This window comes from Podarcis erhardii (genome assembly GCF_964252035.2).
Source record: "Podarcis erhardii genome assembly, chromosome: 4".
Lineage (NCBI taxonomy): Eukaryota > Metazoa > Chordata > Lepidosauria > Squamata > Lacertidae > Podarcis > Podarcis erhardii.
The window spans coordinates 97,790,903-97,815,137 of NC_138508.1; the positions used below are offsets into that span (position 1 = coordinate 97,790,903).

General features: G+C 40.9%; 1 protein-coding gene across 11 annotated transcripts in view; it reads right to left on the reverse strand.

Moving 5' to 3' along the window:
* Positions 1 to 24,235, reverse strand: part of LMO7 (LIM domain 7) — a 154,640-nt gene that overhangs the window by 53,414 nt on the left and 76,991 nt on the right. For 8 of the 11 annotated variants that reach the window (XM_081857971.1, XM_081857975.1, XM_081857973.1 and 5 more), the window contains 7 exons: positions 9,921 to 9,951; positions 7,925 to 8,038; positions 6,711 to 6,909; positions 5,500 to 5,752; positions 3,129 to 3,422; positions 2,654 to 2,830; positions 1,382 to 2,089 (listed from right to left, as the gene is read on the reverse strand). In XM_081857971.1, coding sequence (XP_081714097.1) covers positions 1,382 to 2,089; positions 2,654 to 2,830; positions 3,129 to 3,422; positions 5,500 to 5,752; positions 6,711 to 6,909; positions 7,925 to 8,038; positions 9,921 to 9,951 — 1,776 coding nt within the window. The remainder of the gene's footprint in view (positions 1 to 1,381; positions 2,090 to 2,653; positions 2,831 to 3,128; positions 3,423 to 5,499; positions 5,753 to 6,710; positions 6,910 to 7,924; positions 8,039 to 9,920; positions 9,952 to 24,235) is intronic. The other 3 variants (XM_081857968.1, XM_081857969.1, XM_081857977.1) reach the window with 1 other exon arrangement.

Consider the following 24,235-nt stretch of genomic DNA (forward strand, 5'->3'; position numbering starts at 1 on the left):
GCAGGGAGATTCAGAGAGAATGTAAGGTGCCTCGCATGTTTCATTCTAATTGTTCCTTAAAATTTGTTAACTGTGTTAAGCTTAAGTATGCAACCAGCTTGCAGTTATACTTTCCAATGAAACATGCATAATTGGTGCTCTAGAACTACTCAGCGGACAAAAAAACAACAACATACAAAGTTTGCTGAAGGACTAATGAATGCTCCATGTAGAATGAAATGGATGAGGGTATTTCAAGATGGAAAACACTTTACCAGGTGAATATAAGAAACCTCATTAAGATTGACCCAGGACTGTTTCTTCATGAAGATAGGTGTTGTCAACAACCGCAAATTATGCTCACTAGTATCCAAACATCTTCTGAACAGGTTGTAAAGTCCTCCCACATTAGGGCTAGATTTCAGTGGCTGGATTGGGACAGAGTTACTTGTTAATATTTTAGTGGGATTACTAAATATCTATCATCTATCTATATCTATCTATCTATCTATCTATCTATCTATCTATCTATCTATCTATCTAAATTCACACTCCTAATTGCTCCACAAAGTGCTTTTAAGTTGGGAGTTCTTTTTGAGTCAAGAATGGGACAGAAGCAATTTAGAAGCAAAACTATGTATAAACTGCAGGGAAAGGTCAGCGGTTGCAGAATGAGATCTTTGTTCCACACTGTGAGCAACCTTTGAGCATACCTAAAGGGCCACATGACCTGGAAAAACTGTCTGCGGACAAATGTCAGCTCCCTCGGCCAATAAAGCGAGATGAGCACCTCAACTCCAGAGTTGTTCGCAACTGGACTTAACTGTCAGGGGTCCTTTACCTTTACCTTTTTAAAGGGGTTATTTAGGTCACATAGACGTTGACTGCGGAGAAAGAGGATGAAAGAGGGGAAGCAATCCACATGTACGTTTGCTTCTGTTCATCCACAGATGTGTTTTTGATACAAGAATATAAACACCTTAAACAGTAGTAGAGCAAGGAGAAAAAAATTATTATACCCATTTAGCCACTCCTAAACTTGAAATGCACACATTTCCAAGAATGTCTGCAAACAAATGCTTTGAAGTACCAGCTATGTTGAATCTGTTGTAAGCAGAAACTTTTATTTCTGATCCTTTAAATAAATATATTCGTGAAGGTTGCATTAGTCCAGTGATCAAACAGTCCTGAAACTCCTGAAGTATGTGGTTTGTATTGTTGATGAGCTTGACAACCAACATGACAACTTATGGGACAATATACAAAGACACAGACTGAAGTTTCACACCAAGACATGCATGGTTGAAAGCAAGATGCTGCTGTCCCTTGTTCTCTCTTTAAAAAAACCCCATTTCTGAATATTTTGGATACAAGCACAATCCATGCATGGCCTTGAGCTGACCTTTCAACCATTTGCCTTTTCTTGTGTCTGATTTTGCTGGCCTCTCTGATTGCCTCCCATTTTTCCATGTCTTCTTTGCTGCATGTTCCTGGAGAGAAACTAATGGGCTGCACATTGACTCCTACGTTGAGCAGCTCGATCTTGCGGGTCAACATATCATCCTTCTTTTGCCGTGAAGAAGGAGATAAGATCTTTCCACCACTTTGTCTCTCATCCTTCGTTGTTGTCTTCTCAAGCAAACAAAGAAATTTGGCCTGGATTTCTGGTGGAAGACTCCAAGGATCCGGAAAGAGAGCAGGCCAGTATCTGTCTGGGGCCCCTGATAAGGGCACTTCTTTCTTCTGAAACTGAGCTTTGCGAACTGTCAAATCGTCTTTTTCCAAATCTGGAATTACAGTTTCATCGTCTCTGGGTTGAAGAACTATCTCTCCTTCTATCTGAGGACCTTGCTTAAGATACTGAAAACCTTGGAGGATTACCGGATTCACATGGGAAGCACCAGTCTTACGAACAAACAAATCATCATTTTCCAAATCTGGATAATTGTCTCCATTTTCATTGTCCCTTTGGTCACATCCAGGCCTAAAATAATTTTTTTTCCTGCATGTTATGAGCCTAGGCCCTGAAGAAGGATCAATTTTGGTTCTAGTTTCAGAGGACAGGTAGTCGTCAGAATATTTTTGCAGTGCCCGCAGAAATAAAAACTGACTGAGATATAAAAAAGACACACAAATTAAAACTTGCGTTAACTAGTAGAAACAGAGACCTAGCTCTCACTGAGGTGCTAAACCTGTGTCTGGCATATAAAACTAATATGTTAGGTTTTCTATTTGGGGGTGCTTTTTTTTTTAAAAGGACCGTTTATTCAAGTTAGCCCTCAGTGCTAGAGCTCAAAGGTTTCCCAACTCAGTGAGAACTAGGCCTGAAATGCAGACCAAAAAGATGCAAAAAAACTTTGCAACTGAAAAGGGGTGCACACTGCAACATTGAAATGTGGCTTGTTACGACTCCAACATATTTTTAAAAGGACAACACTTTTACTCCTGCGTAGAAGCAAAGCATAGCAATCATTGCAGAGGAGACAAGAGCATCGACCAGCACAAAAATAAAATCCACTCTGCTTTAGTAGTGTGAATTCAGTAAGCCAACATGTATGGACATAGGGGGGAAAGTTCAAAAGGCAGCGATCCATATTAACTTTTCACTTTAACTTTTAGCAAACAGCAGGTTTCCGTACACACAGGACAGCATAGTTCATGCAATTGTAGCAACCTTGGTAGATCAGAGGAGCAGTTAACATTTTCTTCTGCAGCTTGTAGTACTGATTTTGCAGCACGTTCCGCAGTCTGTTTAATGCCGTTTGAGTCTTCTCTGCAACTGTTACCCAAGTTACTCAGGCCATTTTCTGCCTGGACTCTTGCAAGATCCTCTTCAGAATCTGCACTTTTACTGCACAGTAGTATGTAAGTGAAGAAAGGGAAAAACAGGGAATATGTAAGTTCTGGCCCAAAAATGGTATGCAGTAATCTGTTTGAATACACTGCTTAAAATAACTGGGATAGGAAAAGGCTGCATTTAAAAATCGAATAGAACAGCAGTTCAGTTTCCACAGGCAACAGCCAGTGAAGACTCCACACCCCCTGCCGCAACTCAAATCGTGCAGTGATTTGAGCCACTTAAGCATGTGTGTGTGTTTTTTTAAAAAAAGGTCTGCTTGGATGAAAAAAGAACATGCAAGGCAACAAACCTGAATCCTTGAATATCCTTATACCATTGCTTGGAAAAAGATATCCTTTTCGCTTTTTTCCACTGCAATTCTTCCCCTGGAATCCAAGACTTGGGAAGAAACTTATGAGAGGAAAGTTTGGGGTTTGACACTGCAGCATTTATTTTGCGAACATAAAGGTCATCTGTTTCGATGTCTGGAGTGCCCATTGTCTTTTCTTCTTCATCCTCCTCCTCCAAATAGTTGGAGAAGCCTGAAAGAACGTTAGCTGATGTGTTGCATTCCATCTCTCGCTGCAAAGCTCTTCTCTGGTTACTGTACAAAATACCCAATCAAGTTATACTTTCAAACACAATTTGTTGTCGAATACAGAACAGATGACATATTTGGCTAAAAATTACAAACTTGTGAATGAAGCAAAATTAGTTCTGAGTATCAAAGCACTGCAACTATGCAAGAATGCCATTATAACAGAAGATTTTTGTTTCATATAACCAAAAGAAAAATGTTAGGAAACTGGTCAAAGCACACACATACACATGGGAAGTGGTTTAAGTTTCTGTACAGGCAGATCAAGAAACTCTGGCTTCAGAATACACTATTCACAAATAGTGTGTTTACAGATTTTTTTGATAGTTTAGGAGTAAATCATAAGAACCCAGAGAAGAACACCTTTAACCACATCTCTTTCAGCACTATGAGTAATGGTTCAGTGGTACAATGTCTTGAGCATCAAGCATGGAAGAATAATTTTGCTGGGCATAAAGAAATCCAGGTCTAGCAAAAGCTTTTTTCACCAAAAGCCTGCACTTTGCCAAATCATCCTGAATAACATCTGTCAGCTTTCCTTTCAACTTCCAAATAGGAACTGCCATCAAACTGGCAGGTCACCTGTGGGGAAGCTAGATGTGCAAAGCCACTCTCTGCTCTGCTGTTTTGATTGGAAGGTAAAGGAATCCTTTCACATCTGCTGAGATCAGTCATAATAGGGATGACGCTACAGAATGAGAATTGGTATGCCTGGTCACGAACTCTACTACAATCAGAGCATAAGGCAATGCTATGTAAATTCTTGGAGGGCAGTAATAATCCAATGGCAAAACAAATATTTTGTACATCATTTTGTATTGGGTGATCAATTTTGAGAAGTTCTGCCATTTACCAGCAGCACCCTGTGTACCACCCCACATTATTTAGGAAGACCTTCCAAAGGGGCTTTGGGAGAGACAAAGATGACTTCAAATAGAAGGAGGGAATGGAAAAAAATTCTTCTATGAACTTCAAGTTAAACTCATTTTATTATCTGAGTAAATGAACAGAATATTTACTCTCAGTTACCTTACAAAATGAAAACAAAACAAATTCCTTCCAGTAGCACCTTAAAGACCAACTAAGTCAGTTCTTGGTATGAGCTTTCGTGTGCATGCACACTTCTTCAGATACACAGTGTGCATGCACACTTCTTCAGATATACAGTGTGCATGCACACGAAAGCTCATACCAAGAACTGACTTAGTTGGTCTTTAAGGTGCTACTGGAAGGAATTTGTTTTGTTTTGACTATGGCAGACCAACACGGCTACCTATCTGTAACTTACAAAATGAGTTAGCAAGTTATATTAAAAGTCACATGGGAAAGCAGAAAGAGTGTGTCATATTTTAATAAACAACGCATCAATTTAGCAAGCTTTAAAAAAAAACTACCAGAAATTCAGGGGCACCCTCTTTTTTTTAATATAAAAACACTGTGTCAACCTTTTAATAAAGGCTACATCGTTGTTGTGGTGTCATGGTTAGGAGAAGGAAAAATCAGAAGCCTACTGAAGACTCATGAGCCCCCTCACCTTCTGTCTCTCAAACGAAATCCCTCCTTTTCCACGGTTTCTTTTAACCACTGTGTAACATTACACATCTGTGTCGTATACAGAGTTTGAAACCGAAAAGGAGAAATGCAAAGGCAACACTGGATAGCTTCAAATAAGAACGTAGTATAGCGGTACCTCTGGATACGCACACCTCTGGTTGCGTATCCTCGGGTTATGCACGCAGCAAACCCGGAAGTATTTTTTCAGGTTTCGCCATGCGCGCATGCACAGAAGCACTCCACCGCACTGCGCGCATGTGCAGAGCAGGCACCTCTGGTTGCGAATACCTCAGGATCTGACCGGAGTTCCGGAACGGATCCGGTGCGCTGTACCTGCAAGCATAGTTAAATCAAACCATAAACAGGAAGGGGAACAGAATTGCACAGAAGGAAGGAGAAGATTACATGCCCTCATTATTCCCCTGATCTCCACTGACAATGGTATGCTTGCACCAGGCCTCTTCTGTAGCGATAAGTTAACAGTTGCCACAATGACAACATTTAACACATTTAAACACCACACAAATACCTTGAAAATGTTCCATCCGGCTCCGTAAACACAGGACTTGCCCAGCTTCTTCTGTTATCCTCATTCTTCTCTGTTCTTCTCTTCCGCAAGGGCGCTGGCATGTATGTTGGTGGTTTAGCTTTGCTTGGTAAGAAACGATTGAACTCTGCAGCAGGCTTGGGTTCAATCAAAGAAACTCTGCGGTACGACATGTCATCTTTACTGGGATCATGCATTCTTGCGCGTGTTTCAGAATCTGTGTCACTTTCACAATCTTTTAAACAAAAACATCAGAAATCCTCTAAGTTGAAATTTCAGCATCATAAGATTATTCTGTTATAAGCCAGCGCTGACCTAAGCCATCTTAAGATTTTTATTGCAAATAGAGCAAGAGAATATTTTAAGACACTTGCCCTGATGCTGTATGAAAATTCACTTGGCTGAACTTTGATTTTCCTAGTTACATTGCATTTATTACATCATTTCCTCATTCCCACTTGCAAAATGAACTATTGATCTCAATGATTGTGCTCTATAACTGATACTTCTCCACAGAAATCACAAGACCAATAATATTAAATGAAAACCCCTCTCTGAACTGGAAGCAACTTTTTCAATTTTTTTCTCAGTGCCAGAATAGACGGTCAAAAATCACATACTGTGCCACAAAACTAACAGAGAATGGCATGCCAGAGGTCATGAAGTCCTTACGAAACTGTTTATGAAGTCTCTGTTAATATTAGCATAGTTACCAAAATGTATTTGTTGCTATTGTGAACAGCTATTCAATTGCGTGCCTGGGTGCCTCACCCACCCCCCACCAGCCAGTCTTAGGAACAGTAAATAAACAAAATATGACAATGTACATTTTGGGTCAGATCAGGCCACAACTTTATTGATTGCAGAGGTAAAGAGGTTTGGCAGAGGTACTGGGTAAAACTAATGACTTCCAGCTCAGCTGCCAGATGTATTTAGTATTTGGAGTCAAACTGGAAGTGAGGGAGTCCTATGACCTATCTAGTATCAATTCCCCATTCAATTTCCTTCAGTCGGTTGTTTGATAGCTAGCAAACTTGTTTAAGGGAATGCTCTTTAGCTATCTGACATTCATCTGGAAAACCTCAGGATATTTAAAACTAGGGAAAGACTGATAAGCATCTAACCCTTACAGCTTTTGTTGTCCTACTTCTCTCAAGCAAATATGGCTAGTAAGATTTTAAAGAATATATTACCTTCACTGCCACCTTTCAAAGTTACGTCCGATGAAAAGCTTGCAGAAGATCTTGAGCCAAAGGAGTCCAAGCTATCAAAGGAATCGTCTCTCTTATGGCTGATAGATGACGAAAGTGAGTCACTGCGTTCAATATACCAAATATCTCCGTATCCACTATCCCTTCCACTTCGTTTGGGACTGCTGGATTCTCCAAGAGCCTGCAATGAAAAGTTGTTGTTGTTGTTTGTAATTTTTAAAAAATTATCAAAGGATTTTAGCGATGATAATTTTGCAAAGTGTTCTGTTTGGGTGACGTGAATGGTGTTCTCCTCAATGGAAGCTTATAGCATGGGGAAATGTGTTTAAGAAACTTAAAACAGAAAATAAACAGATATAATTACTACTTTATAATTACTGCTGAATGTGAATTATAACTAGTAAAGTTCTGTATTAATATATAATTGTGCTTGTGAGTAACAAAGCATGGTTCTATGGATCTGCAAAATGACACTCTCATGGCCAAATCCATTTCTCCAGTTAGCAGCTCCCTCCCCCAAAATTGCAATATCAGAAGTGAAAAGTCATGTGCAGAGCAAGGGGAGACTACAGTAGTACCTCTGGATGTGAACGGGATCCATTCCGGAGCCCCGTTCACATCATGAGCAGAACACAACCCGCGTCTGCGGGTCGCGATTTGCTGCATCTGCGCATGCGCGTGACGTCATTCTGAGCATCTGCGCATGCGGTGAAACCTGGAAGTAACCCGTTCCGTTACTTCCGGGTCGCTATAGAACGCAACCTGAACACGTTCAACCTGAAGCGACTTTAACCTGAGGTATGACTGTATAGCCATTAGACTTGTTGACAGTGCATTTGGAGGTTCAGGGTAGATGTGATGCTCAACTCCCCATTGCTCATTCCCTCTTCTAAGTGGCCTCCAATAAAACTAGCTGCCAAACTGGGTGTCACACAGATGGACAAAAGCACATGCAATGTTTATTATTATTATTACTACTATTATTTTACTAGTCTGCCTTTTTGCCTGCCCAAGGTGGCTTACAGCAATAAAAGTACCGGTATACAAAAAGGAAAATTAAAAGCTATAGATTCCCCTCTCCTCAAAAAGTAGAAGACTGAATCAGATAAAACATGCTCAGCCGGTCAAACATTTTTTTCCACAGCAATAGTAGATAATCTTTGCTGAAATTACTTTTCCTTCCATGAATGCCTTACCTTTGTCAAGGCTTGTCCTAGTAATTTCTCAAAGGCTTTTAAATTTAGCTGTGGGCCATTATAGTAAGGGTTGCTGTGTGCTTTCCTGCCCAACCAATATAATGTAATCAAAACCTAAATTTAAAAAGAATGAAACATTTATGAATAATGATGTGAAGCCAGACAAACACACATACACACACACACACACATTATGCAAAACGTATGCTTATTATAAAACTTCTTACTTTCTTGCTTCCAAGACAGACATTTTTAACACATTTTCTCAACTGCTACCTCCTATTAACATAAAAGCACACACAAAGCCAGCTAGATCAGACCAGTGTTCCATCTAGCCCTTCCTCGTTTTCACAATAGCCAAACAAATACCTATGAAAACCCCCAAGCATTTCTTAGTGGCCTCCCCATTTTCAGTTCCTTGCAACAGGCACTCAGACACCTCTTGCCTCTTGACACAGGAGGCAGAACTCTGCCGCTATGGCTAGCAGCCTTTGATAGCTTTATCCTACATGAATCTGGATATTTATTTTTTAAAGCCATCCGAGTCGAAGGCCATCACTGGGTTTTTTTTGTTTTTGTGTGGGAGCAAATTCCACATATTGACTGTGCTGTCTGAATAAAGGATTTTCCTTTCCATGTTTTCCTTATCAGGCCTTCTTCAAACTGATGGCTAAAGCTAGCATTTTCTGGCCAGTTTACAGGCACTGGTCCTGGGGCCCTTGACAAGCACCAAAAAAGGTTTGCAGCACAGTGAGTGTAGTTTGCATGCACAACATGCATACTTTGGAGGGTGAAATGGAGCAGCAAACATTTTCCATTACTCCCCACACTTTTCTTGCCACTACACTGGTGCAGAAGGAAAAACTCCCAAATTATACTCACATACAGAGGTTTGAACAAAACATGATGGTCTTGAAATAAGCAGCACATCCATTGTACTGCATTTACTGGCACAACTGTTACTGAATTGGCCAAGTCCATTCAGAATTCAGTCTTAAAAGAACTGAAGTCAGCAAACTGCACAAGCACCTCAGGAGAACTCTTACTATTATTTTTAAAGTAAGCATTGTTCAAATAAATAAATGCATATGGTTTGCATAATTCCTTGATACATTTACATAACATAATTTATTAGTGTCATTTGAGTTCTCTTGGAGCAGAGTTTGGTTTATTTTGTTCAGAATGGCTTATTTCCTTTTAACACAACATTATTGAACCTTGAACCTACATTATACATGATCTGCTGAAATTCAGATTGTATCAATGCAGCTTACTGCACAAATAGGTAAAGGTAAAGGGGCCCCCTGACCATTAGGTCCAGTCGTGACTGACTCTGGGGTTGCGGCGCTCATCTCACTTTATTGGCCGAGGGAGCCGGATTACAGCTCTGGCGAACCAGAGCAGCGCACGGAAATGCCGTTTACCTTCCCGCCGAAATGGTACCTATTTATCTACTTGCACTTTGACGTGCTTTCGAACTGCTAGGTTGGCAGGAGCAGGGACCGAGCAACAGGAGCTCACCTCTTCGCGGGGATTCGAACCGCCCACCTTCTGATCAGCAAGTCCTAGGCTCTGTGGTTTAACCCACAACGCCACCCGCATCCCTCCGATTGCACAAATATTATCATACAAAAATATGCAATAACATTGTCCAACTTTGCATACACTCACCAGAGTGAAACATACACACAAACCCCAACCATGACATAAGCAAACAGGCCTTAGGTCCAAGACAGTAAAGGGAGACCCACTTACCATCTGAAAAGCAAATTGCCTTGGCTGCATGGGGTTTGTAGGTATGTTGCAAACCTATCTAATAAAAAGCACCACACACACTGCATTTAACTAGATTGTGCCATTTGAAGGGTCTCTTTTTCTACTGCTTGACCTCTTTCAAGAAGAGGAGAAAGCTCAGTTAACTAAGCTAAAGGTCCAAGTTTGTTTTTTAAACCATCTGCATGTGTGAATCAAATAATTAAAAGAGAATGAGTCTTACATTCTTCACTCTTCTGTTAGTCTCTTCTGGTCTGCAAAAACACACAAACAGTAACATGTCAAGCATATATTAAATCTTTTAGAATGACTAATACCAAACAGTACTGTAATTACATAGCCAAACTGACTGCTCAAGTCTATTAACATGCATTAAAGTACAGATTATCAAGACACAAACCAGAGAAAATACCATATTTTTTGCTCTAGAAGACTCACTTTTCTCCTCCTAAAAAGTAAGGGGAAATGTGTGTGCGCCTTATGGAGCGAATGCAGGCTGCGCAGCTATCCCAGAAGCCAGAACAGCAAGAGGGATTGCTGCTTTCACTGCACAGCGATCCCTCTTGCTGTTCTGGCTTCTGAGATTCAGAATTTTTTTTTATTGTTTTCCTCCTCCAAAAACTAGGTGCGTCTTGTGGTCTGGTGCGTCTGATAGAGCGACAAATACGGTGCTATTCTAAAAATGCAGAATTCTAGTTGCCTCTATGAACTTTCCTTGAGCTTTCTGGTCCAAAAAGTTATGGCAAGCTTTATGGCAACACCTCTACGTAAAAAGGAAAGCAACGCTAATTGATCTTTGAAACTCTAAGCTTCAAGTCCTCAGCAGTGATAGAAAGGATGAAGATATAGCACTCTAGAAGCAATTCAGTTTCACTATAGAAATAAGAAGGGAGCAACTGTAATTTAAAAGCATACTGGGAGGAAATATGGGTCATCTAGCAAGAACTCATACATCACACAGATGGTGGGGTGGGGTGGGAGTTTACATCCATTGTCCTTTTTTTGGAAAAAGGACATAAAATATAACTGAAATTTTGTTATAACAATGAGTGGTTGGAAAGGCAACACTAGTTAACAGCAACGCAGAGACACATTTACAATCATTTAGATGTCTAATGTGAATTCATCTTATTATAATGTCAACAGAATGTGAATTACTTTACTGAAGGTTATGTTCATTTGAATATAGCTGGTGAACACATTACCATCTCCATAGGGATGCAATCAAAAATGGAACTACCTTTAGTGAACAACTCTGCAAGAACTCACTTGTCCACATCATGTTGGAGTATGCTTGCAAACATTATAGGCCATGGAGGAAACAGTTGTTAATACAGAGGGGCTATTTTTGGCACCACTCTTATGGGAACATAACCTGAAACAGCTAGTAAGCTAGACAGAAGCCGTATCATTTTCAAGAATGGGATTCACTTAAACATGAATCATGGAATCTGGCGGGGAGCAGCAAGGAAATGACCGTGCAATTTTCAATTGTTGCCCTGCAATAATGCAAGGAGGCCAGCTTAAGTTCCTTATAAGGAACACATAATGGAGACTTGTGATCACTTTCTAATGCCTGCACATTTATGAATACTACAGAAATAATGCAGGGAAGGAAGTCTGCACACACATAGAACCAGCTTTTAAAGCAGCAGCATTCTCTCAAATCGAGCAGTATGTCTTTGTAGGTCCCCAGTGACCCTCTTTACCAGCTGAAATATTCAGAATTATCTGCACTTCACTCCCTGTGTTCTAATCATAAGATTGTTTACAAGCTCTAGCCAAGCAAATGGAGTTGTGTGTTTTTATCAGCTAGCAACCTTCAAAAGGCCATCTGTTTAATTTAAACAAGCGAACTCTAGAAATCAAGGGAGTTTGTTTTACTATTTGCTATTTTTTAAAAAAAGGAAAACTTTAGAAGTATGGACACTTCTTGCTTTTGTAAAAAGGAGAGTGCACTTCACCCTTGGGCAATATTACAATTATAGCTAGAATGGGTCCGTGTGTGTGTGTGTCAAAGGCCAGGATAAAGAGGTACTTCTATGCTTCTCAGTCATTGCAGACATTAAAATGCAGACACTCAATGTCTCTTACAATTGACCCTAGGAGGATCACTGCCACCCTTGATACATAGAATGGAATCTCCCCAAGTAGTTACTGAAGCTGGGAGGAAAAAACTCAACCATTGCGCAATATAGCTTTATGCACTCAACATTCTGAACATTTTATTATCTCCCTCAAGCATGAACTTTACAAGAACCAGCGCTTGTTTTATCAATACCACACTAAAGGAAGTGAAGAAAATTTAGCTTAACACTACGTGCAAAACAGGCCAGTGTTGCAGACATCAGAGTCGCTGTTCTTAGGAAGGTCAAACTATAGGGACATACAGAACACGAGAGGGCTGAACAGGAACTCATTTGGTTATCAAAGTGGGGCTTAAGATTGTGTTTTCTATCAATACTATACAAATTCTACATTTAAAAATAATAATAATATCCCTTTAAAAACTTTGTTTCCAGATTTCAGCTGATTTTTCTGCTTTCCTTTACCTACTTAAATTCAGATTCTGCTGAAATGCAAAGCTTAGTATGTTTTACAATAAAAAGGGATCCAGGAAGTTAGTCTCAAGGTGCTATCGAACACATTCTTATTTTCTACCTGAGTGACATCCCTTTGTCTGCCTGTCTGGGAGCAGGGGCACCTCTCCTATTTTCAGTGCCCTGGGTGACTTTTAAGATCTTTATGCTCAGCTAGGAAATATGCTAGGCAACATCTAAGACCAGAGCTCGACTGTACCGTCCTCCAGCTGCCTCCCTGCAACTAAGGTATCTTCACTCACCCACCAGTGTTTCTGCAATGCAGTCCAAACAGCTTTTGAAGTTCATCTGCCTGCCTACACCGTCCCCACCCTTGGACAGCTGCACATTCCTTCCCCCGCCAACAGCTGACTCTCAAATTGATCTCTGAATACATGGCCAGTCAGTTAGCAGAGATGTGGGAGTGCTTAAGCATCAATCTGTTGGGGCCCCCCAGGCAGCCTCCTGGAAAATATGCTAGGCCAGGAAAGATGGAACAGGGAGGCCCAGTCTCACCACATGGGCACTTTTGGCTAATATTTTATATTAACTTTAGGAACTTGACAACATGGGTCTCTGCCCACCTCTGCATAAGAGGATCGGAAAGGAAGAAGGCTGGGAAAACCTTGAAGGAGTTCACAAGTACGAGCTTGCTGGCTACAGTTAAAGCTCATGGGATGGAATGGGGATGTTAACATGTGCAACAAATTTATCTATGAATTTTAAATTCAGCATGTTAGGCTTTTAATCAATTATTCACCCTGAGTCTAACCCAGGGGTCAGCAACCTTTTTCAGCCATGGGTCGGTCCACCGTCCCTCAGACCACGTGGTTGCTGGACTATATAATTTTTTTTGGGGGGGGGGAGATGAACAAATCCCTATGCCCCACAAATAACCCAGAGATGCATTTTAAACTTTAACTGAGGATACAGTATTTCACATCAATGCACCGCAAAGGGCAGAAGAAGAAACAAATTTATATTTAAAACCTAGGGAATTGTGCCTAACAGTGGAAAAGATCTGTGGCTTCTTGCTGAGCCCTCCTAGAGTTTACCTGCCAAGCCCATTTCCCGCCCTTGTTTCCATGCATTGTGAATATGAATACTGCAGTAGCTCGCTATAAGTGAAACCATGTTTATTTTCAGAATAGTTTTGATGCAGCCCTTTCAACCCCGGACAATAAACCAAGGCAGTGTCAAATCACAGCAGGGTTTGTTTCTTTCCTGCATCAAACAAACAAAAACAAAACCCGTCCCCCCCCCCCCAAAAAAAGAAAAAACCCTTCCACCTTAACAGCTGTTGGAAAAAGCAACCTGAGAGTCAAATGGCTTATCAGTAGAAAATACTTCACGTACAATAGTTTATAGTTATTTTCCTTTCCAGGCAGTCTACAAAGGCTAAGTATGTTGCACCAGCCTGATGGATTTCATCCTCCTACACATAGAGACACATTTGCTGCCTGGATACCTTCTCTTTGGCTAACCGTGTTGGAACTATTAGATTTGCTATACTCTCACCTGCTGCTGGAACAGAACAGTTGTTATTGGCAGAAGGTAGAGAGATGCATTACAGCAGCTATGCTAGGCTGCTCTTATAGAGGTCAGGTGGTTGTTTAAAAAACCCTGAGCAAAACGCTGTACTTAATTCACATAACCACAGAAGTCTATAGGCTAAGGGCCAGATTTCACAACCAATATCTGGGGTATTTCCCCCCCACAAAACCTACTGTCATTTGAACATGCCAGCATGGGTGATGGTGGTTAATTGCATCGTTATCCCACCTTTTCCTCCAAGGAGCTCAAGGTGGCATATGTTGTTCTCCCTCTACTCATTTAATCCCCCACAACAACCCTGTGAGGTAGGTTAGGCTGATAGGCATTGACTGGCACAAGGTCACTCAGTGAATGTCATGAACCCTGGTCTCCCAGCTCCTTGTCTAACACCACACTGGCTCTCAACGATTTAGTATGTTTGCAACTGCTAGATAAATTAGCAAATTTGTGTTAATGAGTTTAAATGGTATGGGAATTCAGATTCTAGGCTTTTAGCGCACTAAGAATACTTCTAGAAGACTGTGCCAACTGGCAGATTTATACAAGACATTTTGTACTCTTGTCTAGTGAGATACATGTGTCCTATGAAGTCAGTGGGGCTGAAATCTAGATAGCATGAAAAAAACGAGGCAGGATGCAGACAAGATAAGCAAGGCCTTTGACAGGAAACAGTAGCAAGCCAAGTCTTTGGCTCAGGCCAGAGATAAAGTTCAACACTAAAACTAGTCTATCAGTGTTCAAGATGCTTTTTGCAGGTCTCGTTGCTAGTGATCTTTTATTCTTCTCCACTGGTCAGACAGCCATAAAATACCTGCCTGACATTCTGAAAACCACAAGATCAGAACTCGTCGTCTGCTCAAGCACAGACTTTGAGAAAACAAGTTTGTATGTGCAGTGTTTCACCCCCTCTGAAATAAGGATTGCCTTCAAAATGTTGAAGAAGCAGCAATCAACACATTTTTGGGAGCTTTACATAGATAAATCCAGTTATGTTAGTCATTTACTGGATTTTAGTTGCAATATAGAGATAACAGCCACTTTGGGACCCATATGGTGAAAAATGAGGTACAAATTTTTAAAAAAGACATGCAGACTTTGGCGCTCAGCATAGCCTTTCCTGTCAAAGCTGCATTTTATATTTTAAATATGTCAATACTATGTTGGTACAGTAGTTGATTTTTGATATTGGACTTTTGTCTTCCTGCTTGTTTTAGCTTGTTAAGAGTGTTGCAATTTGATCAGAATCTTCCCATCACCCCACATACATGAGGAATAAATGAAACCCCACACCCTGAAACTATGGAATAGTTCTCACTTCCTACCAGTTAACATAGCAAGTTGTTTAACTAGATTACACAAGGAATGAAAAAGACAACAAATAAAGATTGTGCAACAGCAGGCAGCCTAGCATGTTTCTTATTTTTAAGATGTATAGATTGCTTCTCTCTCCAAAAGCTGCAGTCTCAAAAAAAGGAATTGATTTTGTATGTTAGGTAACTGCAATGAAGTTTGTGTTGTTATGTGCAGCGGGATCACATACAAAAGTATTAATAAATTGTACGCTTTAAAAGCGTTCTAAGATGACAAAAAGTATAAACTTAGACATTGTTCAACTTGAATGTGCTCAAGAAACTAAAAGCAGATATTCCATCAGTTTGCAAGAAAGACGAAAGAGATGTCATTGATTTAAAAACAAACAGAAAAATAAGGGGGAAATGTTATGTTCAAACCATCCATTTTATCCAATAGGGTAGAGAAAGAAGGAGAAAAAATAGACATTACAAATTATGGCCTGCAAGTCTGGATAACTTGACAATTTTTCTAAATGCCAAAAAGCAGATTGAAATACAAAGAGTGGATAGAACAAAGAGTGGTTAAAACTACTCAAGATGTCAGGAACAGATAACTATTTCATTAGTGGGTGCATCTAATTTTATGCCTACTTAACTTTGTTGGGAAGAGATTCATTCCTTCTGCTGTGAGGTTTCAAAATGCTATTTGTGTTACATAGCTAAAATAAGTGGGATAATGCATGCACTTTATATTCCAACGTTAGGCAACTGATTTTGGGTGTCATGAAGGGACACCCAGGTATTGTATTTTTATGGCAAGGTCATTCTGGGATTTTCTGCTTCAGGTGCCAAAATAACTTGGCTGGCCTTAGATGCTATGTACCTTGATGGGGTATGAATACACATCATTTGTTACTCTGCCTTAGGCAACAAAATGTCTTGGGCTGTCCCTCTACACAGACCTGAATGTATGTATTTTGATCATTTTAATTACAGCAGAATCCTGGCTTGACACAGTTCTATGACAGAATGAACCAGTTTTCTTCCTTTTATACAAGTTGAGTACAACAATCCATTCAAAACCATCGACCATAATCAGAACCAGTGAAGGCGGTGAAGGTCCTGTGTGAGTGTCTGGAGGCGGTTGGAGGGTGGATGGCGGCTAACAGATTGAGGCTGAATCCTGACAAGACAGAAGTACTGTTTTGGGGGGACAGGAGGCAGGCAGGTGTAAAGAACTCCCTAGTCCTGAATGGGGTAACTGTGCCCCTGGAGGACCAGGTGTGCAGCCTGGGAGTCATTCTGGACTCACAGCTGTCCATGGAGGTGCAGGTCAATTTTGTGTCCAAGGCAGCTGTTTATCAGCTCCATCTGGTACGCAGGATGAAACCCTAACCTGCTCACGGACTGTCTTGCCAGAGTGGTGCATACTCTAGTTATCTCTCGCTTGGACTGCTGCAATGCACTCTATGAGGGGCTACCTTTGAAGGTGACTCGGAAACTACAAGTAATCCAGAATGCGGCAGCTAGACTGGTGGCTGGGAGTGGCTGCCAAAACCACTTAACACAGGTCTTGAAAGACCTACACTGGCTCCCAGTACATTTCTGAGCACAATTCAAAGAGTTGGTCTGACCTTTAAAGCCCTAAACAGCCTCAGTCAAGTATACCTGAAGGAATGTCTCCCGGACACTGAGATCCAGTGCCGAGGGCCTTCTGGTGGTTCCCTCGCCGCGAGAAGCCAAGTTACAGGGAACCAGGCAGAGGGCCTTCTTGGTAGTGGCACCCACCCAGTGGAATGCCCTCCCACCAGATGTCAAAGAGAAAAACAACTACCAGACTTTTAGAAGACATCTAATGGCAGCCCTGTTTATGGAAGCTTTTAATGTTTAATAGACTATTGTATTTTAATATTCTGTTGGAAGCCACCCAGAGTGGCTGGGGGAACCCAGCCAGATGGGTGGGGTATAAATAATAAAGTATTATTATTATTATTATTATTATTATTATTATTATTAAGCAGTCTGTCAGTGAATATGGTACTTGTTTGTACTTAAGACCATTAACCTGAACTCAGGAAAACAAAACTGGGGTACATGAGATGAAGAAAATGCATTTCAAAGTGTTCCCACCCCGTGTCTATTTCTAGGATTATTTGGATCTGCCAAATCTTATTTTGCAGAGCCGTAGTTAGGTGATCTTGTGCCCCTGATAGAACTATCAAAATTGCGCCCCCTAGCCATGGACAAATTAGCTCTTCTTTCTGCCTTGCCTCCAACCCCCCCTCTCCACCCATTCAATTTACTCTCTATTTAAAACCTTTTCTTATGAAGCAATAATCAAAATTTTTATTTATGGACATATTTTTAGCCAATTTTATGCCCCCCCACCTGTGGCCCTGGTGGGGGCCTACCTCACCACCCCCTAGCTACGGCTCTGCTACCTAGTACAGGAAACTAGAATATCAAAGAAGGCTGAAAATCTTTTTATTGCCCACTTTAACTGGGAAAATTATTATTTTAAAAAAACACCTTCTACTATATATTTTAAAAAGAAACTAAAAGGGAGAGCAACTAAACATGCTTGTTTTACCACCACCACCTCAAGCTTGTAATTGGCATGGTGTTAGCGGTCAATTCCGACCGATGCTAATTTATAAAGACGTCCCAGAGTTAAAACTCATACTGTAACCCATATGTCAATACTCAAAACTGTAATTACACAAAGGCTGCCGAGGGTGAGAATCAAAAGCATATTTTAGAAATCAACAAAAACAAGGAATATGTGCTTAAGAAGTCTGACAAGGTATTTATCTGTATGTGTTTCAGTAGGAAACAAAGTTCAAGTGCTTGCTATCCAACATGAAACTCAGACTTTCAGAACATGCAAAGTTGTTGCCTTCCAACTGTTTACAGTTAACATTTAGTGTATTATGACTGATTGCTATATTACAATGAAACTGACTATACTATTTCATAATAGGGGGCATAAGATTCAGACTACCAAATCTAATTATTTCTAAATCTTGTGAATAAAATCTAATTCAAGCTTGTCAAGGTCATAAGACATTCCTGCTCCTGTCAAAGACAGACAAATAATTCAACACTGGGATGCATATGGAGAATTTAATGCAATCCCTTGCATGGCATCTGATCAAGTCTCTAACCAGGATGAAACTCCTTGGATTCTGCATAGGCTTGGATTCTTAATTTTTTAAAAAAGAAATGCTTCCTAGAAGTTTTGACTGGTATTGCTGGGCAAAACACACACAAACGTGGAACCATTCTTGGCTCTGAATGGATGACCCAAACTAACATGAGACTAGTTTGACAGGTTTCTAAAAACCCAGAGACAAGGAAGGAGGAGCAGTAAAATACAGCCACAGCAAACAGCATGTTGTGCATCCAATTTAATATACGACTAAATAGAAATTAATAATACACCCAAAAGCACTTAGTCATTGTGCCCCTGTATATGTCACAGTCTCTGTATCCTACAAAGCAGTCTCTAACGCTACGGTTGCACCTGTAGCAGCAACATCGGACACCTTCATCTGCACCACCTGCAATAAAACATATCTCTCCTGTACTGGTCTCTACAGCCACAGCATGTGCATTAACTGCCTAATAGTTTCATTTTACCCGTGAAGACACACTCTCCCACTGTCTCCAGAGACAGACAGATGCCAACAAGTCTCTAATTCAGAGTCTCTATAGTCCTAGATCCAACTCACATATGCATGCTGATCGCTGTGTTATAATTTTCAGAGAGAGAAACACATTACTTGTCCGTCACCACACATTACTTTTCGTGTCACTGACCCTACCATGAGGGAAGATGAGCCCCTTGCTTCAGGCAGCATACTGAAGAAGTGGCACAGCTTTGCCTGCCCACTCCCACTGGCCCACTGCTTGCTGCTATTCCTGCCCCCTTCCAGCTCACCACCAAAGTAAAACCCATTCCAGCTGGATTCCTGTTTGATGCCTCAAGGCCAGATTCTGGCAGACTGCTCTTTCTTCTTTCGCTGAAAAACTGTGGCTGCCAGATGGCTTCAATCTAAGAAGAGAAACTTAGATGTCTGCCCACTCAGCAGAGCTGCAGTAGCTGTACTGATGAATCACAGAGCCTTCTTATTCACTCTCTTCTCTTGTTCCTGCGACAGAGCTTCCATGCTGCTCTGAAATATGGCCACTTCCAGGTTCTAGAAGTCACAGCCAGGTTCCAGAAATCACTGGTGTCACCATGGTTTTTGGTGGTTTACAAAGGGATGGGAAAAGGAATGATATGTGTGGGTTAGGAACCCCACAAGCAACACAGAATGAATGCTCATTGTCACAAAACCACCCTGTAAACAATTCAAAAGTAATGCTCAGTCTAACCACCATGTTAGCTTTGTGCAAACAAGTAAGAATGAACACTGGGTAAAAAGGTCGCGTGGAAGAGCCCTGAAAGTTTTAGTTTTGCTGCAAACATGGATCCTTCTAGCAGTGGGCAGAGTTGTGCTTTTGAGCTAGGACAAATACAGTGGTACCTCGGGTTAATTACTATTTCTGGGTTAGCGGATTCTGTAACCTGAAGCGTATGTAACCTGAAGCGTATGTAACCCGAGGTACCACTGTACTTCCTTGGGGCAATGGCGACCAGTGCATTGTAGCTTGCCTCTCCTAGCACATTTAACTAGCATAGCACTATTGGCAGCTGATAAGAAGCTGCTCTTTTGCCCCGGTAAAGTAAAATGTTTCTCTTTCTCTTTCCTTTTTCTTTTTTGTTAAAATGGAGAATGGGAAAGTTCCGTAGAAGCAGCCACGATTCATGGGCTTTCCTGCCACCCTCCCTCTTCCTTTGTTTCTCTTCTTTCTGAACTGAAAGGACTCTCAGAGTCATTGTAATGAAAGCTTAACTTCCTCTGCCTCCAACCGCACCCCCTTTAAGTTAAGTGATGCTGAATTTCACAATATGAAGCTGATAGAATTAGGCAGGGGCTTGGCATACTACAGTGCCCCCTTCCAGGCAAAAAACCCCCACACTCTACCACCTCTCAAATAGCTCTTAGAATAAAAATCCACAGAATTGCCTGCTTTCTTTGTATAGGTAGGCCAAAAGTTTGTTTCTCTGCTTTTTGTTCATTTTTGTTTGTTTCTTTTAAAAAAAGCATTTGGACACAACCACATGATTTTTTCTTTATGTCTGAATCAGGTCATTAATTGATTCTAGAGATGAGAGTTTCTGGTCTGACCACCAGACACAACACCTTTAATTCATGTATTTACAATATTTCTTGGAGCACGCCTGCCCAAAGCTTTAGGAGACTTCCAAAAATATCCTATATACTATATGGGCTATTCCAGCTAGTATTAGAAACAGAATACAAGGCCACCTTTTATTTTATTTTTTGGGAATTAGACAATATTTCCCTCTCATTATACAAATCCTTCCTCATTTATACAGGTATCTTACCATTTCACCCAATGAGACTCGCGTACCAAGACTGACAGCATACTGTATGCAAATATGGCCATTCAAATTATTCAACCATGTGGTGGAACACCAACGATGCCGTTGCCCGCATAGTTTTCAACTTATTCAGATTGTGTGAAACTGATATTACCCAGTGAGTCATCCATAAGAATTTCACAAACAGGCCTCAAAAACTCCATGTGAGGATACAACCTTGGGGAGGAAGTGAGCAAAAGGGCATGTATAAAAATGACTCAGCAGCAGCCATCACAGACTGTAACAAAGGATAAGACTTTACGTTTTGAAAGCAATATTCATGGAGAGTGTTCCATTCCGAGTTCATAATTATGCAATGTAAAGGCTGAAATTACTATTAGAATTGTGGCTACAAACATACCACAGGAAAGCCTCTTACCACAATGTAAAACACATCATGCACAAATACAAAACCATCCAAGAAATAGAAACCTTCTAGTATTTGGAGCCAGTAAGAGGAAAATTCTGAATTACTACTATCAGTGATCAAAATAGGGTAGGATGTTATCCAACAACCTTTCTAGGAAGCCTATAACCAACCCTCTTATTTTCAGGGGAACATAAATGATCTTCAAATATCTAAAGGGCTGTCACATGAAAGGTGGAGGAAGCTCCTGTTCTGGAGGGTAATACCAGAACCATTGGATTCAAGTTACTAGAAAGGAGATTCCGAGTAAACAACAGGAAAAACTTTCTGACAGTAAGAGCTGTTCAACACTGGAACATACCGGTACTTCCACAAGAGGTGCTAGACTTTCCTTCCTTGAAAGTTTTTAAGCAGAGGTTGGATGGCCATCTGTCATGTAGGATCTAGCTGAGATTCCTGCATTGCAGAGGGTTGGACTAAATGACCCGTGGGCTCCCTTCCAGCTCTACGGTTCTATGAGCCTATAACCAACCCACTTATTTTCAGCTCTACATAAGTCTGTCCTAACCACAGCACTTCCTTTGACTCCCACCTTCAAAGTGGGATTGTGTTCATTTTATTTTCTTCCACCCACTTCAGAGACTGCTTACTAAATATCTACAGTGGTACCTCGGGTTACAGATGCTTCAGGTTACAGACTCCGCTAACCCAGAAATAGTAGCTTGGGTTAAGAACTTTGCTTCAGGATGAGAACAGAAATTACGCAGTGGCGGCGTGGCGGCAGCGGGAGGCCCCATTAGCTAAAGTGGTGCTTCAGGTTAAGCACATTTTCAGGTTAAGAACGGACCTCCAGAATGAATTAAGTTCTTAACCCGAGGTAAAGGTAAAGGGACCTCGACCATTAGGTCCAGTTGTGACCAACTCTGGGGTTGCGGCCCTCATCTCGCTTTGTTGGCCAAGGGAGCCGGCGAACAGCTTCCGGGTCATGTGGCCAGCATGACTAAGCCGCTTCTGAAGAACCAGAGCAGCGCACGGAAACACTGTTTACTTTCCCACCAGAGCAATACCTATTTATCTACTTGCACTTTGATGTGCTTTTGAACTGCTAGGTTGGCAGGAGCAGGGACCGAGCAATGGGAGCTCACCCCGTCACGGGGATTCGAACCGCCGACCTTCTGATCAGCAAGTCCTAGGCTCTGTGGTTTAACCCACAGCGCCACCCGCGTCCCTTTCCCGAGGAACCACTGTACTAATAGCCACCATAAAATGCCAAGCAATCTCTTTCTCTCTCTGTTACACACAAAATTTCCAGCATGTTTCTGGGCAGATCATTTCCGGTAGGGTGTGTGTGTCAACCACGTGCTATTTTGGGCCTATCTTATTTTTTTCCTTCTGAAAAAAACCAGCTAGGGAAGCACTTGACTGTACTCACCAATCTGCACTCATGATTATATTCTGCCTATATTAAAGTTCATTGTTAATATAGCCATGAGTTGGGGAGAGTTGTATTCCCCCCCCCCCTTGCATACAGAGCTGAAGTATGCCAGGTGAAAATTGCTCCCTCCCTTTGCTAAGGAAAATAAAATACATACTTGCTAAAAGAGCGGGCCTCCAGGAAAGATTTTCAAGTGAGCTCTTAAACTTCTGTTTCACTCAGTGCCAATGAATCACAAGTTTAAAGTACTGTGCAATAATAGCTGTATAGACATATGGCAAGCACATGCCCCTCAAGGTAAATATCTGTTATTTCCAATGCACCCAAATGTTTAACGTTCTAAAAGCATTGCACTATGTTTAGCTTCTGACTTATACAGCTAATCTGATGATCCCACAGAGCAGGCAAGTGCTTATTCTACATCTCTAATACATGGGTAAATAATAGTCATGGGACAGAAGTATTCAAAGAAGATACTATGTTTAAATGATTTATGTAGCTGTTGATATGTTTATTCACTCAGAAGCTTTGTTTTGCTATGATTTAGTAATCTCGCTCCACTTCATTTTATAGTTATGTAAATATTTAAGATTTAGTATTATTCTTTATAGTTACGGATGCTGCAGAGTTTTGTAATTAAATTTGTCATACGTAGGAAGAAAGCAAAAAAAAGGAATGTCACTCAGATTGCTTTTTTCAATTTAACTTTGTAAATGTTCTTATGCTGTTCTTCGGTTGTTCAAGTACAGTATTATCGCTTGTTTGCAATTACACCCAGGGTTATTACAGCAGCTTATCTTTTGACCAGTAACTTAGTGGTGCTATAAAAATATGCTGCTTTTATATTAAATGTTTACCAGGAAGAACACTTCAGCCTAACCTTCACTAATTCACACATGGCCATTTTAATTTTAATTCTTGTTATATAACCAAACCTTCACATTCTTTGGCATAAGTTAAGGCTCTGATATTCCAAGTTAAATCCCCAGTTCATCTTTCTTAATTTAATCCAGAATGCTCATCTCAAGTATAAACAGTCAAACAACTCTGGATGAAGTAAGCCAACAATTTGTTCCCAGTTTGGGGCATTTCAGGCATCTAAACCTGGTGGATACTATGTGGACTCCTGGGGCTGATATTGGGGGGGGGGGGGGACACTCTACAAAGGTTAGTATTCCCTGATCTAGTGATATTGTTGAAGTTTAGGCTGAACAAGACCACCATTAATGCCAAAGGGATCTAGCCTCCATGTATCTATTGCCAAAACTGAAGTCACATCTGACTCCACTAGGGAGCTGTGGTGAATCAGGAGGATAAAGGCACCACAAAATTTCAAGGAGGACTGAACTCAGGTTATCATACACCTGTAATGATTGGGATGTGAGAATAAAACTAATGGGGAGGCAACACATGAAACCTACAAGCACTTATATAAGAAATAATACTATTTAAGAAATGCCCAAAACTGTACGACATGACTCGAGAAGGACATAAATGCTTAACTCAGATATATACCATTACGCACACCTGAAGCTGCACAAACTAGAATATTACAATCCTTTGCTCACCTCGGATATTTCCTCTATCTCTCATACTATCCAAACCCAGGGCTATGTAACAAAGCTGAACGTTGGAAGTGCTTCATACATCACATATGGAAATTATAGGGTGGTATTTACTTCAGTTTTACTCAGGAGTAGACCCGCTGAAATTAATGAACGTGAATAAGTTAGGTCCGCTGCTTCTTTCCCTAGAAAAATAGGTGCTGGTACTCACCATGAAGTTGTTATAGTGAGTGCCACACTTTTGGGGGCGGTTTT